General features: G+C 39.2%; 1 protein-coding gene across 2 annotated transcripts; it reads left to right on the top strand.

Moving 5' to 3' along the window:
• The first annotated feature begins 355 nt into the window (after positions 1–355).
• On the top strand, positions 356–19,276 carry METAP2 (methionyl aminopeptidase 2). Of its 2 annotated transcripts, XM_048061055.2 has the most exons (11): positions 356–821; positions 1,383–1,484; positions 4,692–4,757; positions 5,099–5,201; positions 11,871–12,032; positions 13,730–13,911; positions 13,992–14,086; positions 14,174–14,270; positions 14,730–14,833; positions 17,128–17,243; positions 18,477–19,276. In XM_048061055.2, the coding sequence occupies exons 1-11, from the start codon at positions 653–655 to the stop codon at positions 18,727–18,729; spliced, it is 1,449 nt and encodes a 482-aa protein (XP_047917012.1). In that variant the 5' UTR covers positions 356–652; the 3' UTR covers positions 18,730–19,276. The 2 variants fall into 2 exon arrangements, with proteins under 2 accessions (XP_047917012.1, XP_047917013.1); XM_048061056.2 differs by lacking the exons at positions 356–821; positions 1,383–1,484 and adding an exon at positions 4,325–4,470.
• The last annotated feature ends 217 nt before the right edge of the window (positions 19,277–19,493 follow it).

Raw genomic sequence — 19,493 nt, 5'->3', positions numbered from 1 at the left:
TTATTTTTATTTTCCGTGCAAGTTCCCTCTCATGTGGCATAGTTAGTATGTTTGGACTTTTTCGAGCATAGTGTCTATAAACACTGTAAAACCTCTCGCTGCAGATGTTCCTATTGAAGAAGGCCAGCCCTGCTTTCAGCGCTTTAGTTTTCCTTTTTTTTACTGCATTTCCCGAGGAGATACGTGCCGAGGGGGACCGGGTAACGCTCTGCTGCTGGCTCTCAGCCTGCGCTTCTGGAACCTTCCCTCCCGGCAGCGGCCGGCTCGTCACCTAACTCCACTCCCGAACCAAACGCAGTTATGTGCACACACCTCGCGCCCCCCGCGGATTTAACTGCAGCCCCCCCGGGAAGGGCGGGAGGCCAAGAGGGGCCCTGCGGGGCCGCGGTCCCCCAGACCCGTGGGGCCGCCCGCGGCTGCCTCACGCCGGAGGAACCGAGGGCGGTGCGCGGGGAGGAAGAAGATGAGGAGGAAGAGGAGGAGGAAGAGCACGTGCAGGCCGCCTCCTCCTCCTCCTCCTCCTCTTCCTCCTCTTCCTCCCGGCGGCGGCCTCCAGCCTTCCCGGCGTGCGCCGCGCCCGCCATAGAGCGGAGGCCCGGCCCCGCCGCTGGGCGCTCGCAGCGTGTGCGGGAGGCGGTGCGGCCGCGGCGAGATGGCGGCCGTGGGGCAGGCGGCCGAGGCGGAGAAGCACCTCAACGGCGAGCTGCCGCCGGAGCCCGACGACAAGGAGGGCGCGGAGGGCGGCGCGGCGGGGCTCGGCGCGGAGGATGGCGCCAGGAAGAAGCGCAAGAAGAAGAAGAAGGGCAGAGCGGGGCCCGCGGGTAGGGGGCGGCGCGCGGAGCCCCGGCTGGCGGCCTCGCACGGGGCGGCGGCGGCGCCGGGCGGGGGTCGGGGGGGCACCGGCCCGGTGTGAGCCGAGGGGGAGCCGCAGGGCCAGGGCAGGTGCCGGCGGAGGGGGGAGCCCCGCTGCCCTCTGCCTCGCCCTCCCGGCTCCCCGCGAGCTGCGGCAGGTCCGGGTGAGGGAGCCGCGGCCCGGGGTTGTGTTAGCAGGCCGGCAGGTCGCCGTGGTCGGGCGTTTGTAAGCCTCACGCCCGTTTTATCTCGCAAAAGCAGGCTGGGGCAAGCGTTAAGCTCTGGCAGGAAAAAGTAAGAAGTGTTTGGGTAAGGTGCCCTTCATGCACGAGTTTCAGTAACAGTCCTTGTCAGGCCCTGCGATCTTACACGCTGGATCTGCTTTAAAAAAATAAGTTGCTATGTCCTGGTGTCCATAGGGTAGCCATAGGACGAGTACAGCACAGTATTCTAGAAAATATTTGGGGACTATCGCCTTCTGACATAGAGCTGTAATTGTACCATAAGCCATCTTTTAATTTTACAAACAGGACAAGAAACGGATAAAGAAGTGGAAGGTGCCCTCGATGATGTAGCAAAACAATTGGATAAGCAAACACTGGAGGACAAAGACAAAGATGATGATGATGAAGGCAAGTGTAACTTTTTTTTTCATGTGACGCTTCCAGTTTCAGCCTTTTCCTGGACTTCCATTTTAACAAATCTACAGAGGTCTGTGTTTTTGTTTGGGAAAAATGAGATGCAGCTATATATACACTTCTTAATTTTCTTGCAACAATTTAGCTGCCATGCATGCATGTACATTTAAGTGATCGCAATATACGTTTAAGTGATCACAAGCGTTGTTAAAGCATCTTGTGTTCAAGGATCTTATTATCACAGAGAAACATTAAGATAAGGCAAACTATAAATTGCTCTTATTTGCATTACCATGGGCAACATAAAGTTATGTTCCAAAATTATCTCTCTTAGTCTTGATTTAGAACAAAAAATAGAAAATTGCAAGGGAGCACTTTAATATCTTAGAGTCTTTACCAGTGACTTCACACATTGTCCGTAATCCTGATTTTTTCATTAGGACTGAACTGGGGAGAGATTAATGCACAGGCAAGGCATACACCTTGCGTGTTGCCAGTGCTACACTGGTGATGTTCTAAACAAATAACTGAAGTGTCTGATATTGAAATCCAGGCTGGATGCACGTGGCTGTGGGAATATCAGATAATAAAAAATGCTGTATTTTCTTCATTTTGATGGGTGGTGTTAAATAGAAATGGACTTTTAAGAAAATACATTTCTCAAGTTATTCATTTAGTTTCCTTCTTGTGGATCAGCATTAAAAGTTGTCTCAGCACCCTAAAATGTTCCATATCATGCTCAGAAATCTAATTAGTAGATTGTTGGTGGGATTCAGCATTCCAGAGTTTAACTGAATAAAGCAGGTGCAGAAACTTTTTTTGAGAGAAGTAAGTGTTGGCATTTATAAAATTTTGAATATTCTGAACATATTAAACTATATATAGTGTTCAATTTTATATAACTAATTTTGCTGAGAAGAATGTTCTGATGGATTATTTCTTTCATGCCATATTTCAGGTTACAGAATTGAAAGATAATACGATACGTGCTTTGCTATAATACTAAAGTAGGCAGTATTGAGGAAGATAGTGAAAATTTCATCCAATGAAAAGAATTCTTAGGTTGTATTTCATCTACTAATAACAATATTTCCCTGAGATGTAGCTGTAACAATACTAATGTTCTTTCAACAAATGATACTAATTTCTTTATGCTTTCTACAGTATTATCAATTAGTATTACAGTATTAGAAAGTATTTAAAAACTGCAAATATAAAGTGATGCTATCACTGAAATAATAATTTCCTATTTTTCACATATGAGACTTGGATATATTTTTAGAGAAAGAACAATATTTCTTAAGGGGGGGAAAAATGCTCCCCCCCCCTCTTTTTTTTTTTTGAAGACAACTGCATGTTCTTGCATGTACTGGTAATCACAACTTGACATCTTAATAGTGTAGTTGTAGTAATAGCGTAGTTGTAGAGGTGTTCCTGAAGACATTAGACCAAAACCAATAAAATAACACCCTCTTTAAAAGAAAAAAAATCCGTAACTGAGTGGCCTCAGAAATAAGCCTATGTGCTTTTTGAAATCTGTGAGCAATTAGGAAGTGCTTTTCAGATTTCTGTTGCAGTGAATAGATAACATTTATGCATAGTGGTAGAGTAAGTTATTAAATATCTATACCACAATAGCATAAGGATGGGCTTCAGTTTCACAATGATCTTAAATTGCTTTTCTGGTGAAGATTTTTTTTTCAATACCAGCTAAACAACCTGAAGACAAACAGAGTATTAGTCAGATGCGGTAGTTATGTTTCTGGCAGCACAGTTATTCTGCAGCAATCTTCAAGGACGTGAAAGCATAGGCCCAGTCAGTTTTGCTTGCAAATAACAGATTCATGTGCAGTGGTGTATGAAAAAGCCATGATAAGCAAACAGCAACAGTGATAACATTTAAGAAAGAAATGTTTTATTTTGTTTGTGCAGTTTAGGCCTGAGGATCAAAAAAAAAAAAATTCACTGATTAAACTAGAGTCACATCTAATTCGTTTCTTGGTTTGAGCACAGCTCAAGGTCGAAAGAAATGTGGCAAATGTACCACATTATAAACAAATAACATATGCACTGTTAAGTATTGTCAGCTGCATATGAAATACTGCTTAATGGAGAATCTGTTAGGCTGGACTGCGTTGTAGTCATAAAGTATTCATGCTTTCAATTTTTTTTAACTTTCAAAGTAAAAAAAAATTATTTGATGATAAAATAGGCTGAGGGTAGACATGTTTTTTGAGATTTTCCCCATCTGCAGGATTACAGCAGTCACTACCACATAAATATTTGGGTGACACTGACTATCACGAGAGGCTTGACATCTAGTGACTGGGACAGCTGGTCAGTTTTGTTTTTTAATAAACGAGCAAATGCAAGTTTCTGTATAAGTGCATTAAAAATAGTAACATTTTGAATTGATTGACTCCAGAAGGTCTTTCAATTTTACTTTTCCCTTTAAATAAAAGTAAATGTTCTCAATGTCAATGACTACCACTTAACCGTTTTGGAATAAACTTGTGGGTAGGTCCAGAATGTTTAGTTAGATACCATCACGTTAGATAAGTACTTCCTCGTGTATGAAGTAACTAAGCATCAGATGTAGCAAATGTGAGGTCCGCAGGGTCATTGTTAACTCCCAAATGCGAATGTGATATGTTTTGACTGAGTCTTGGTGCTTGCATGCACAATCAGTGCTTTCAGCTCGGTGCTGGTTGTGACTTTTCCTGTTATCTCAAGACTGAATTCTTTCTGACCCAGGAGTTGTCATCTGTACTTGTTACTGCTTTTTTGTTTTGTTGTACACTAAGTTCCTTTAGCTGAAGCATCAGAAGATGTGTTTGAAGCGTTGGTCCCTAGCTCTTTGTTAGCTGTTGTGTCTAAAATAGTTCTCTCTGATGCCCTCCCCACCCCAGACATCTTTTTGGGTGAATTGAGAATAGCAGTATTTGAAGTAAGACTTTGAGAACTCTTCCCATGATTGGCGGTATGTTCAAGTCGTCAACTTTTGGAAGTATTTTCTTACATTTGTGCTTAGTGTAGGGACTGAAAATGCTAATGGTTTGGTGGCAGCTTCCAGATATTTTTAATCTGTTAAATTTATCTGTGAAATAAATGTTTCCAGACTTCCGAGATGATTTTGCATGCCATTCAAAATTGTTTGGTTCTTTAAAGTTGTTTGATGTTCATCACTTTGTTTCTCTGTAGATGGAGAGGGTGAAGGAGATGGAGCAACAGGGAAAAAGAAGAAGAAGAAGAAAAAGAAGAAAGGACGTAGGTATCAAGCACAAAAATAAATATAGACTTTGCATAAATTTTTGGTTAAGCCTGTGTAAGTGCTGTGCTTGACAGTGAAACAAATTTTGGGATGTGGTTTGGGTCTGTAGACTGTTTGGCTGAGTTCTCTTCTTTCTGATATTCCTGAATGCCACCTTGAGCATTGGCTAAATAAAGTCATATGAGGGCATCGTAATGGGATGTCTTCTGGGTAGAAGCCCAAATTCTAGAAAGGAGATCTTAAATAACTCGTGTTTTTTTAACTTTCAAGGTTGAAATAAGATACTTAGGCTTTCCAGTGTACTGTGTGTAAAACTTCTAAAAATTGTACTCAACAGCTAAGGTCCAGACGGATCCACCTTCTATTCCAATATGTGAGCTATTTCCCAGCAACGTATACCCAAAGGGAGAAGAATGTGAATATCCACCAACGCAAGATGGGTGAGTACTTTAAGTGTAAAAAGTAAATACTGTCATCTAGATGTGCTGAATTGCAAACGTTTAACGTGGAACTAAATGAACAAATTTAAAATTGAGTTGTAATGTGCCTTTTTTTTTTTTTAATTGGATCATCTAACAACTTACAGAATGGAGGTCTTCAGACCAGAAAGTTCTTCCATCCCTGCCCTTTTAATTGAAGTAGGGCCTTTATGAGCAGAATTGCCATGAAGCAGGGAACCTTAAGACCAGGGGACCAAGAGGATGTCTGTAGACAGCTTGCAAGAAAAATGTAGTATAAAGTAGAGTTGTGAGAAGGTTTGAAACTTAGCGAGATGAGAGATAGTTATGCAGCACTTTTGGGGGAGAGTTTCTCACATTGCGTGCCAGAAATAAGTTCATATTTTAGTAACTCCTGTAGTTTGTTTTCTTGTAGAGTCAAAAGTACTAACTGAACTGTAGAATATGATTTTAACTGCTTTTCTTCATAGTATATTAACTCTTTTCACCAGTAGCAAAGGCTTCAGGTGAAAGTTTCTGAACACAAATAGTTTTGCAAGAGACTTTTCTAAGGGTAGAGGTTGGAGAGAGCTTTTGATCATAAAATAACTGCATCTTTCTAGTCTATCCCTAGTATGACAGATATGCTTAGTTTTTTTTCTTCATTTCTTTTTTCCCCCTCTCCCCTGTTATTGAAGAAATAAAAGGGAGAACTCCAGAGGGAGAAGAAACTGTATAGAGAGTCTTAGGTGGCAGTTGTGGAGTGTGAATAAATCTGTTGTTAACTGACTAGGAGAATGGCTAAAATTTTTTGATTTTTTTTTTTTTTTTTTAGCTAAATAATGCTCCCAATCCTGGGGGATTCAGGAAAAGTGAATAATAAAGATGGACTCTTGGCAGGTACTAAGTGATGTGTCAGGCGATAAACTGCCAGGAAAATACTCTTATATTGTTAGAATTAATGAAATTAATTTATATTAATAGCTATAAACAAAAAATAAACTTTATGGGTTTTTTTGCTTTGTAAGTCAGTGCTTAAGAAGGAAGTCTTGTTTCAATGATTTGATCCAACTCAAAGTCAAGTCCCTAGTTAACAGGATTCTTCCTACCAGTTTTCCTTTTTTTTCCCCTGATTAAATGAATTTATGGGACATGTTTTGTGGCTATTTGAAATAAATAAAAATGAAGTGTTCCACATCATGTTAAAGAAATAAAAGGAATGTAACAAAATACTCCTTTTTATAAAACCACCAGATCATCTGTATGGATGTCTAAGTACTCCAACGCTTAATAGTTTTCTTCCTAGTTGTGAACTTTTACTGAGTTGTTTGGTTTTTTTTTAATTTATTGTTTTTATTATTATTAGTCTTGCTTTCCACACATCAAATTGCTAACTTTAGGTTTGGTGTAGAAGGGAGTTTCAATGGTTGTGGGATGATCAGTAAAAACACTTTTCAAACGGCTGTTTTTCATATGCATTTCCAGCTCTGGTTTGCACAAACAGGCAGCTGAAAGTAGTTCCTACACTCATCCCTCTCATGTGTAGAACTCTCTTGTCTTTGCTGTGCGCTACAAAGAGGGAAGATCTGTATGTGGTGCCCTGTAGTCATTTCCTTGGCCTCTATAGCTTCCATTTTTAAGCTCTTAAAGGTGGTAACAGATACACAGCAGTGAATTTGCATGCTGTCAGTTCACTGTTCCCCTGCGGACTTCTATTCTTATGTCGCTAATTAGCATTTTGTCATTAATATAATTTATTCCTTATAATTGTTTCCTCCATGTATAGACCTCTTACACTTTATTTTCAAAAATGGGAGGGGGAAAAATGTTCTTAATATGTAACAATATTTTTCACTGAAACTATTGGAATGAGCGAAGGAGAAGATGATTTATAACAAATAGTTTGTCCTAAGTTTTCATCTGGCTGTTTGATTGAGATAGTGAAAACTAATAATTGTAGTCCCAAACTGGATCTGTGGCTAAACTAAAGAGGAAAAGGTAGCCTAATAAGTTTGTCCACTGTTGTTTTTTTTTCTCTGTAGAGACATGTCAGTCACGGAGTAGGAGAAAGTTTAGTGAGAGTTGAATTTAAAAGCCTAAGTGGCATTTTCTGCACTGCTTGTCTTTGTATGAATACGTAGGTATTATAACCTGCCCTGTCTTTTACATTTTATAGTGGCACGGGAATAATGTGCAATTTTGCTAAACAAGCAATACCTTCTAGTAGTGTACTGGAATGGAGATCTGCATCCTTAAATTTTAACAGGGTGCTACTGTTGCCTTATGCTTTGTTAGGAAATAGAATATACAAAGCAGCTTGAGCAAGCTTCCTGACTTTTCCTATGGAAAGTGTTGTGGAAGGTCATTTTTTATTTGTATGGAGGGTGGGGGAAGGCAATCAGCTTGAAATGCATGAAAATCTGAATGAAAACACCAAATAAGATTTTACAAACTTCCTAGGAGACTTCGGATCAAAACTCTGGAAATGCAAGTACAAATGGGAGGGCAGTAGTTAAACAATGCTTTCCAAAATACAAATGTTATTTTTCAATGAGTGTTTTTTTCAAAAAGTAATTTGAAACAGTTATTTAAAGCCATTGCCCATTTTTTTATAGAGAGTATGCAATGTAGTTCAGAGTCCAGTACATCCTATAAATTGTGTTCAGGTACTCACAGATTATATGGCTTCACTTTCAAGAAATTAAAACATCTTTTTGAGGAAGCCTTTTCTTCTCTCTAATGACTCCAATTTGATCACAGGGTATGTTCATATTTATTTATAAATGACTGCCTTTGTATGCGCGGTATTCGCGTGCTGATGATAGGGCTTTCACAGGATAGTCCTGAAGGGCTGATCCAGGAATGACTCTTTCATGCCTAAGAGTCGAGTGTTTGTCTGTGTGTGCATATGTCACATTCAGAAGGGCATCATGTAAGTACTTATGGAAATTGGATTATAAACATTGCAAGCATGTTCATAGCTCTTTAACAAACGACATACGATTTTGACACCTCGGTTACTTAGCCAGCTATTGAAGATTACATGTTTAGCTCTGGGTTGGCTACTGTTCATTTGAAAGAAGCTTTTCTAGCAGGATATAAGTAGAGCATCTTTTCTGTACTGAAAACGTTCTTTTTCTGAGAGTGAAAGAAGAATATATTCTTCTAAGGAACCTGAATTAGGTTCTTTATATAATTTGCTTAAATGTGCTTAGTTTCATTCCTAATGTAAATATTAAAATCTTAACGGTGCTACTTCAGCATTTCCTAGCATAAGCAGTTACTTAAATTAGTGGCTGACATAAGCACTAAAATATTTCCCATTCTGAATAATATTTTTTTTATATTGGTGTGGCATCTTTGTGCCGCTTCTGCTATTCATGCTGAGGTCAGCCAGGTTTTGTCTTTGATTTCAAAAAAGGTCTGTACTTCTACTCTTAACTCTTCATGTCACGTACTTCCTGAAGTTACCTCTCATCAACCTAGAATTCTGGATTTTGTGCGGGAAGTTGAACTAAAAATGGGTATCGTTCAATTTTCAGGGGAAACAGTAGCAGAGAATCAATTTTTATATAGGCAACAGACGAAGAGCTTTGATGTTTTTATATCTCAGATATTGAGTTCTATTTGAAGGCTTGCATTTTGTTAAAGGTGCCTGAATTGAAATGACTACATGAAGGGCAGGAAAGCTGTAAGCAGTTTTTCATGATTTGGTAAAGCTGGTATAAGAAATTCTTGTCCCTCCTTGTTTGTTTCTGTCTATATGCTATTATCTGGGTTAAAATCATTTGGGGGAATCCTTTTGTAGGATTAGTATCTTTGATCACTAAAATCTGCTTTACAGCACAATCCTATAAAAAGTTGTACTAGTGAAAACTGGGGACTGAACTAGAGTGAAAGGTAGGAACAGCTTGGAGCAGGAGGTGAACTTCTTAAGCTGATTTATGTGGTAGCCAGCACATTAGGAAACTCCTCAGAAAAGCTTGTTATCTACTCCTGTACCTGTTAGCTGTTGGGATATTTGATGTGAGACCTTTGTCTGTTCAACTGATCTTTATTTGTTGTTTTATGCTTTCCTATCACCTTCGCATGTCCTGAAGTGCTTCGGCCCGAGCAGGATTTCTAGTAGCCTCCTTTCCTAAGCTCCCAGTGGCAGTTTGGCAGCAAAATACGTTGGGTCTGATAAAATACTTGTAACTGCAAAGGTTACTTTGTCCCCTAGTTGTCTCGCACAAAGTGACTGTCCACTGAAATGGAGTATGATAGGGTGAGAACGGTTTCCTGCCAGTTTGCTGGAGTTTGCACTGAAGGCCACGACTGTTGGCAGAGCAGCTGCCCAGGCTGGCAGCAAGCTCTTGCCACCGGAGGGTGTTCCCTGCTGGAATCTGGGGCAGCTGGAAAGGACCCTTGGGTCCATCTCCCTATCATTTGTCTGCAGTGTGCCTTTTCTATCTCGTGTGACATGACTAGTGTGCTGGCTGTAGCCCAGTTTCGAAGAGCAGCGAGCAGACTCAGGTGTTGCAGCCTGTTGCTTGTTTTGGTGGAATTTATCAGTTTTAAGGCAAGTTCTGTGAGTTAAGAGCAATACTTGTGGTGCTCGCTTGAGCAAGAAGACTGCTCAGAACAGTGACCGTGGAATTTCTCCCCTTGCGCTGCTCTTGCTTTATCTGAAAAGGAGCAGGAAGTTTAAGGGAGACAAGCAAAAGTGTCTCAAAATATTTGGATTCTCTGCTCAGAATAAGAAGAAATTTGTGGAAGAGCCTATTGTCCTTCTTTGTTTATAACTCTGCCTTAGAATTGCAGGCCTTGTAATACCATATAAATACTCCATTTAAAATGCAGCAAAATTGCAGGGCATAGTCACAGAATCACAGAACATCCTGAGTTGGAAGGGACCCACAAGGACCATCAAGTCCAACTCCTGGCTCCACACAGGACCACCCAAAAAGCAGACCATGTGTCTGAGAGCATTGTCCAAATGCTTCTTGAACTCCACAAATGTCAGTGCAGTCCGTGGGGCTGCTTTCCAGCCTCTCATCCCCCCCTATGTATGTATATCCAGGGTTGCCCCTTCCCAGGTGCATAATCCAGCACTTGCTCTAGTTAAACTTCATGTAGTTGGTGATCACCCAGCCCTCAAATTTGTTGAGATCTCTCTGTGGCCTCTGCCCTGAAAGGAGTCAGCAGCTCCTCCCAATTTACTGTCATCCACAGACTTGCTTAGTCTTGCATGTAAGTCATTGATGAGAACACAGCAGAGAGCTGGCCCTGAAATGGAGCTCTGTGGAGGAACCCCACTCGTGACTGGCTGCCAGGCTGATACAACCCCATTTACTGTAACTCTTTGAGTCTCTTTGCTCACTCGTACCTGTTCTTTGGCTGTGAAGAAAACTCTGACAGTGGAGCTGAATTAAATATCTGTGAAACAGATAAGTTGCTACACTTCTGGGTTTCAAAAAGTAATCCTTTAACTCTGCATATTCAATTGCTTGGAATCAGCCCACTTCATATAAAGGTAAAAGTTGATTTCGCATTTCAGAAGCTTTGGCATAGTTCAGCATCTTTGGCCTATCTTGTCCTTCATTGCTTTTCCTTTATGACTTACCTACGAGGATGTGCAGATGCTTATTGTTTTTAGTAGTACTCCTCCTGCAAAAGGTGTACAAAGGTCTTTGAGTCATCGTTAGGGTTTTCTTTGTCATTACAGGGCTTCAGCTTCACTATTTGAAGGTTATCTCTATTTCATAGTCAGAGAAGTAGTCCTTTAATTAGGTTCTGACAGCTGATAGAGTGCTTAAATTACTTTATTTTTTCCTCTTGGAACTGTAATTGTATGGTCTCTTGCAGAATAAAAAAAATACTCAGAACTAATCTTATATTTAGTGTTGTGTTCAAAATTATTCTTGTATTTGTTCTGTGAACCTATCAAAGAGACCAAGTTCCAGGATAATGGTATTTTCCCGTAACAAACGTTAATTCACAGTCCAGCAAATCCAGAAAGTAGCTTCCTGGCAGGTGTCACCGTTACTATGCACTGCATGAAGTATAGTTACATAAATATTCTGAGCTTGGGCAAAAATATTGCTGAAACTGCAGGCTTTTAAATTTTGAAGGAGCTTATTGTCTGCGTCCGTGACAGTTTCTGGGCAAGTAGCTTCTGTGCCAAAATTCTTCTCCGAGCACTGCTAGAATGAAAGCAAAATCATTCAAGTAAGAAACCTCTTGCCTGAGCGGAGCGTGTTGCAGTGAGTTGTACTGCTAAACTCAACGTACAATTGAGCGTGTTGGTATGGATTTTATAGGCCGGTTCCGTCTCCTTGAAGAGCAGCACGCATTGTTCAAAAATACTGGTTTGGGGAAGGTTGGAAGGTAAGGCTTTCAAAAATGAAAAGGGAGTAATTTGGTTCACGGTATAACTGAGTTAAACTTACATGTATATATAATTAATTTTTCTGGCTGCAGGGTTAATACCTTTGACAGGTGCCAGTATGTGGTGCTGATTAATTTTTATAGGCTTCCTTTATTCTGAAAAATGTATAAATGGTGATGTCTTCTATTGAGCTAGAATGTAGGCCTGACTGGTTAATAAACACTTTGCAGTTTAGACAGAAATTATAATTTCTACTGTGGTTATAGTTGCAATAACTTTTCATGACATGCTTTATTTTGAAGGCGAACTGCAGCTTGGAGAATAACCAGTGAAGAAAAGAAAGCACTAGACCAAGCCAGTGAGGAAATCTGGAATGATTTTCGGGAGGCTGCAGAGGCACACAGACAAGTGAGGAAATACGTTATGAGCTGGATAAAACCTGGAATGACGATGATAGAAATCTGGTGAGGACACAGATCTTCTCAAAGACTTCTGCTACTGATTTTTCTTCTTTCTCCATCGTGGGGAGGGATTTAGTTTCAATTTTTTGTGCTTAATTGACTGTGTCATGAGTGTTGTAGACGTTTCAGTTTGAAGTATGCAAACAGTATCCCTGGTTATTTCAAGTTTCCTCTTATAGCAGGTTCATAGCTTATGCAGCTTTACAGGGCCTGAGATCTTACTGAATGCCAAACAGGTTTCATTTATGCTCAGTTACTTTGAGCTTGATTTTACTGTTCTCTGCCCTTGCTACTCGTGCATGCAAGTTCTGCAGCAGTGTAGAGATGCAGCGATAGCGGTAGCTTTTCTCATTTTGCCAGAATTTTAAGTGAAATGTTATCTGGATAAGCATTGCCCAAGTGCAGTCTGTGGCTAGGTGTTGGGGAAGAGGTAAAGAAACTGCACAGGTATACGTGCAGTCCAGGGCAGGGGGATTTCATCTATATTTCATCTTCCCTGACTAATGTTTCTGGAGGAACACAGAAACACTACTTGTGTTATTGTCAGTTGGTAAAAAATAATGGAACAAATTGGTTAAAATACACATGAGTTTGGTTAAGGTAAAGCTTAAAGAAATAATATGCCTGGATGGATTCTCTTGACTCTTCCAACTATTCCTTTCTCTATCATTCAGTTTATCTGGAATGAATGTCTTCTGTCTGAGTATTACACAAATCCAGGACGGTTTAGCTTCCAAATACAGGTGCTTTCAGCCTGATACAGCAGAGGACTGTGCTCACAGGAAAGATAGTAAGAAAGCTTATCAGAGCTGAGCCCCAAGATAACTCTGTGAGGGGTAGCGGAAGGAAATAATGTGCCATCAGGGAAAGCGAAAGACAGACAGCTGCCTTAGTAATCGGTACTCTGGCTGAAACAAATCTGTCATGTTGAGTACGTAGTTTGACTGTTTTAGTTATAAGCAATAATTTTCTCAAAACATGACTTTTCTTCCTAGAATACTTAAGGCTGCGGGGACTTGCCTATTAAAATAAGCTCTTTTCTTTTTCCAGACTGCTCTGAGTGAATAGCTCTCTTAAATGAAATCAGAATATGCCGCACTGATGCGAGTTGCAGTTTGCATCATTCACAGTGACTGTAGGGGTATGCACTGATGGACAGCCATCTGTAGCCTTCCAGTGGCCAAAAACTTGAGAGTAGACAAAAACCAAGGACACATGCTAGTCTTGGAAGGTTTTATTTTTATTGCAGTTATTCCTTAATGTTAAATAAATATACAGTCCTTCTTTAATTGGATTTTTTAATGAATGAGAAGACTATATTATTGTTGTTTTAAGTTACCAGGATATAACTTTAAGGAAAAAAAGTAGGGCATTCAGTTTGGGCAAACTTTATTAGTGTTACTCTGGAAGAACAGGGTAAATGTAGCTTATAAGAGATGCATCTTTTCAATTTAGATTAAAAACAGTAGTGAAGTGCTTGATGTTTCTACTCCAAAAAGAGTAGAAAAAGCAACAGAGTTGGAGATGATTGTGGTTATGTTTTCCAGTCTAGGGTCTCTTTCTAATTAGCATAGAAGTACTTTAAGATTTCAAATGAAGACTATTTTTCTGAGGTTTTGTTCTTGCTTTAATTTATTTGAAGTTATCATAAGAAATAATGACACATCTTTTTTTTCTTCTCCTTCTCTTCTGCCCTTTAGTGAAAAACTTGAAGACTGCTCACGTAAGCTGATAAAGGAAAATGGATTAAATGCAGGCCTTGCATTTCCTACTGGGTGCTCTCTGAACAATTGTGCTGCCCACTACACTCCCAATGCTGGAGATCCAACAGTGCTGCAGTACGATGATATTTGCAAAATAGATTTTGGGACACATATTAGTGGTTAGTTTTTCATTTGAATTACATTTTTGAAAACATTTTTCAATGCAGAAACTGTGAAACTAATTAACTTCTGATTTCAGGTCGTATTATTGACTGTGCTTTTACAGTCACATTCAATCCAAAATATGACAGACTATTACAAGCTGTAAAGGATGCCACTAATACTGGAATAAAGGTATGATCATTAAGCAAATTGTCTACCGAGTCTTTTACAGTGAGCTTTGCAAATATTTTTCCACTTATATTTGTACTTCATTTCCAGTGTGCGGGAATAGACGTACGTCTCTGTGATGTGGGGGAGGCCATACAAGAAGTTATGGAGTCCTACGAAGTTGAAATTGATGGCAAAACATACCAAGGCAGGTTCTTTTCTTACACTGATTTGTTTGTATCATAGTGAAAAGACTTCTTTACTAGAAGCATGGTATGTGTAACTTGCATAAATACATGTTTCTCTTGGGTTTGTTGGACTTTGAAGGAATGTTCTTTGCTTGTCCTTCCAAGTACTGTATCTTTAGTAGATAAGATGAAGGATAAGAAACTGTTTCAAAATATAGAAATAATGTGATACCTTCTGTCCGGCTTATTAATAACTTTTCTTATTGAAGTCACTAGTCTTTAATAATAGTTTTCTGTGCTGTAATCAGTCTTACCTGGCTGGAATTTGTGCAAGATGTATGGATAGTTTTGTGTTTAGTTCCTATGCAATATGGTGGGGCACTGCTGTAGTTTTAATATGGACTAATAAATCAAATTGCATTGAAGGGTTTAGCATTTGTTAGGAAGCTGCCTGTAATGCTAATGTTTTCCTTCAAAAGTGAAACCAATTCGTAATTTGAACGGGCACTCAATTGGGCCATACAGGATACATGCTGGAAAAACCGTGCCCATTGTGAAAGGAGGAGAAGCCACAAGAATGGAGGTGAGTAGAGTTCGTAAATTTTTTTGTGAAGTTTCCCAACTGTCATTTCAAGAATAAGTATTTCCTGTGTGGTCCTAATGTGTCATATTTGTGTTCCTGGTGGTTGATAGCTGTAGAGGAAAACTCCAAATTTGTAGTGTTCCTGTAATGGAGTGATAGCTTTTGTGACTGTGTTTTTAATTTTTTAATAGACACCGAGAAACGATCTGAACAGCCTTAGTGCTTATGGAAACTTGTGCATGTTTATTTCTGTGTGTATGTGTTAGTCGGAATGTTGCGCTTAGGAGCAGGGATAAGGACAGGAACACGGACTGGGGTGAGTGGAAGGGACCAGAGGCTGCACGGAAAATATTTGGACTTGCTGGTCACTCACTTTTTCCTTGTCTGCTCTGTAAAAAAAAAAGACAAAATAACAATTTCCACTTGCTAGGTAATTCGTGGGAAATATTTCTGCAGTGTTGTAAGTATAGATGACTTTTCAAATACAGCTAGATATGATACCTGTCTTGAAAAGCTTCCAGTATATTTTTCTTTGCAGATGTGAAATAGCTGAGCATATTTTGGTTAACGCGAGAGGTTAGGTGAAAGGTGTTGTTCGAATGGTGTTTTGGATTGAGGAAGAGGAATTGTACATGATGCAGCAAGCTATACCAATTAAAAAGACAGTAGTAAGATGCATAATTTCAGATTTATCCACTGTTTTGATGTAAGCTTGTGTTCTAACAAGATGAGAAAGCTGATTTAAAAGATTGGTAATGCAATAAGAAGCTTTTAATTTAATTCTAAGCCTGACCTCTGATAAGCAGTGATCACTAGTAAGCCTATCAGTAAACAAGACTTGTAAGAGCCAAATAGGAGCAAGTATGGGCTGGACAGCATTGTTTTTTGAGATAGGCTTGCTCTCATTACCCAAAGGTTCTATCATTTTTTTTAATGTTGTGAGCAGAAAAATTTATCTTTAGCTGTCATCTTGTTTCTAGGACTGTGCAGAAAGGGTAAAGAGTACTGGGAAGGCAAGGAGGAAAAAGCCCTTGTTTGTATCATGCTCTCCTTGTTTTGGCTTTCTGAATGGCTAGGTCTTGCATATCATCATCCGTCATCAGTATATCAGTAATATAAAACTTGTGTTCTTTAAGAAAATCTTACTTAAAGATTTCAGAGCTTTAAGGCTGCTTTAATTGCATATCCAGACACTGGGGAGAAGACGTTTTTTAATTTCTTCAGCTTCTGGAGGTTACTTAGGACACAGTCTGACACCACTAAAGACAGTGAGTTTTGCCAGTGAAGAATGGGGAGCGTAGCCAGGCTCTTACTGTACTGTGCTAAGTATAGTATCAAACTGCAACCCAGTCAGGTTTTTTGTGAGAGAGAGGAATACAGCCTCTGACAGGCTTTATTCTGAAAAAGTGGGTGTGATTTTTTTTTTGGTGACGCTTTGAGTAGGTTGTCTTTGTTTTTATTAGATCAGTTGAGTATTCAGTGACATCTTTAAGAGTTTTTATTTAATTTGAAGCCTGTGTTATTCTTTTTCATATGGCTTCTTATTTTCAAAGTAGTCTGATATATTGGGGAAAAAAAAAATCCAGTTGTTTGATGCCCTATCCTGTTTGTGTCCCTTTCACAGTCCTGCAAATAAGGATATGTGAATGCACTTGGCATAAAGGAGTTTATGTAAAGGCATTTCAGCATGTTCTTGGCTAGAATTTTGATAATGCCCTTGCAGATGTAGATCACCTTCATTTGTTGAAGAAATTCATCTTGTGGAATGGAATTGAGCAGGTTAAGGGTTTATACTAGCAGCTGCTACCAGAAAATTCTCGCAGAAATTGGGCAGAAAGTTCCTCAGTGCAGTAAGTCTTTGTAATCAACTTCTATTTGCTATGTCTAAACTATACGTTTCTTAGGACTGCTATCTGAATAGCAAAGGAGAATTGCTCCCACTCAGCAAATGTTTTGCAGCAGAGTGTAGTTTCATAGCTATGGTACATGCTTCAACAACATTTTAGCTGCAATGACTTGACAAATTGTGACTAGAAACATGCTGATATCTATGGCTTGAAACAAATAAGATGGTATTAATAAAAAACAGCTGATTATTTGGAGGGGTCTGTAAATTTACTATGTGAAATCAATCTCCTTATTGATTTTTTTCTTCTAAATTGGTTTGGTGATTGAGTCTATTTGCATTTAATTACTTGTATTCGTAGATTGTTATACTGAGATGGTTATATCAGAATGGCCTGGTGTCGCTTATTTTCATATTATAACACGTTCCTTTTTTTCTCCTTTCATAGGAGGGTGAAGTATATGCTATAGAAACCTTTGGTAGCACAGGAAAAGGTGTTGTTCATGATGACATGGAGTGTTCTCATTATATGAAGAACTTTGATGTTGGGCACGTGCCAATAAGGTTGGATTTTTTTTTTTTGTTGTTGCTGTTCAGTATATTGCACTACAGCTGCCACCCTCTTTGGGTTCAGATTTGATAAGATACAGTTTCTTCACTAATTCATAATGCTTTCAAAGGATTCAAAGGGTATTGTTGGCAATGTTCTTGTTATGAAATGTGTTCTGAAACAAGCACCTGAGCTCAGATCGTAAATCTGGAACAACACGGAACTATTCTATCATACCTGAAAATGGAGAAGATGCCTGATCTTCAGGAATTTTGGTCATTATAATAATGTATAGACCTTGTTGGTGTATCGGTCTATATAAAATGTATAGACAAAAAAAATCTTTATTATGGTTTTGTGCCGTAATCTTTGTCTTAGTGTTGTTCCCAGAATATATTGAGCTATTCAGGTCACTTCTTTTGTTTGTGTAGGTATTTTGTGGTTTTTAAATTTCAGGCTTGGTATATTGCTATAAAATGAAATGGCACATTGTTTTCCAGTTTTCACTGAAAACATGTTTTAGCATTTCTAGGACTGTGACATTTTCTGAACTGAAGACTGTTATGGTTAGAAACATAGCAGGCTGAGATGCTATTCCAGATACTTCTGTCTCCATAGAACAATCTAATAATATGAAAAAAGAGGGGGTGGGAATATACTGAACATAGTGGTTGGAAAAGGAACCACTGATACTTGGACACGAGTTTATTCCTTAGTCTATCTATAAATGTCTAATGTTGACATTCATGTATTGTAAGAAATATGAATGAAAAACTTACCAAGTATTTGACTTCAAAAGGAAAACTTGGGAATTTTAAACCACTGAGCTTACTACCAAATCAGTTCAGAATATTAACCACCTCAGAATTCTGCTTTTCTCTTTAAAAAAAACAAAACAACAAAGACATCCTTTAATATTTAAGAGACTAATTCCTGTCATTGCGTTTCGTCTTGCCTGGGTAGTTAGATGGCGATATGTTCACAATGAAACTTCCTCTGTTTGGTATGGTTGGCCAGTGTGCTTGGCAGCATTCAGGCTTGTTTTGAAGGATGTCTTTTCTCAGTAGGAAAATGCATTTTCTTTTGGGAACAGAGTATCTGGTGTAGAAAAACATCCCAGGACTGCGCAGTCCTAACACACTTTGGAACCTGAACTATTTTTTAATCAGTGTTTTTTATTTCTGTGGTGAATGCTTGTTGGTGATGCCTCTTTCTTCTCAGACATGTTCTTCTTTGTTTCCCCCTAGGCTTCCAAGAGCGAAACACTTGCTAAATGTTATCAATGAAAACTTTGGTACTCTTGCCTTCTGCCGCAGATGGCTAGATCGCCTGGGAGAGAGCAAATACCTAATGGCACTGAAGAACCTGTGCGACTTGGGTATAGTGGATCCATATCCTCCCCTATGCGACATCAAAGGCTCGTACACAGCACAGTTTGAGCACACTATACTGTTGCGCCCAACATGCAAAGAGGTTGTCAGCCGAGGAGATGACTACTAAACTCAAAGCCACCTCAGCACCTTTATACACTAGGCTTTGTTGGAACATATTATACCAGAATTAATTTGCAACACATTGTCTGTTTTAACAGTGGACTGATGTAATACTTTCCATATTTGGAAAGGAAGTAATTTAATTAAAGGCAAGTCTTCTAATGTAACTAACCAAGGAAAAAGCTTTCAGGCCTTTAGAAATATTTCAAAAGTTACTTATTTTTTCTGTTCAGGGAAATATGTGCTATAAAGCTCAATTTTTAGTTTGGAATGAGTTATACATTTTGTTTTGAACATTTATGATAAAAGATGCTTTTCAAATATTTATATTACCATATTCCTACTTGAATGCTTTGAATGACTACACCTGATTTCTGCGCCTAAGTCCTCTATGATATTGCCTTTTAAACTTCCTGGAATCCATTTTGTAAAAAAAAAAAAAAATAAAGACAAATTTTCAGATCTAAAAATATATATACTTTTTAGAAGTCTGGTTATGATTCTGGTCAGGAGTCTGCTGGGAAACTGCTCTATTAAATATTTTACAAACTTGATCTGCCATTTTTTTGTCTCAAAACTGGAACTCTCTTGTCTTGAAACTGAAACTCTTAGCCTTAATTTAAAGTTCTGCATTTTAACGTTGTATTCAGTTTGTGGCAAGGTTTTGGTAGCAGGGGGGCTGCAGGGGTGGCCTCTTTGAGAAGAGTTCAGGAGCTGCCCCATCGTGGTTAGAGCTGGTTCCAACCTGCATGGAAAGGGAACCCCCCAGTG

This window comes from Anser cygnoides, chromosome 1 (genome assembly GCF_040182565.1).
Source record: "Anser cygnoides isolate HZ-2024a breed goose chromosome 1, Taihu_goose_T2T_genome, whole genome shotgun sequence".
Classification (NCBI taxonomy): Eukaryota; Metazoa; Chordata; class Aves; order Anseriformes; family Anatidae; genus Anser; species Anser cygnoides.
The sequence above is the reverse complement of the archived record's forward strand: the minus strand, read 5'-3'. Positions and strand labels throughout refer to the sequence as shown.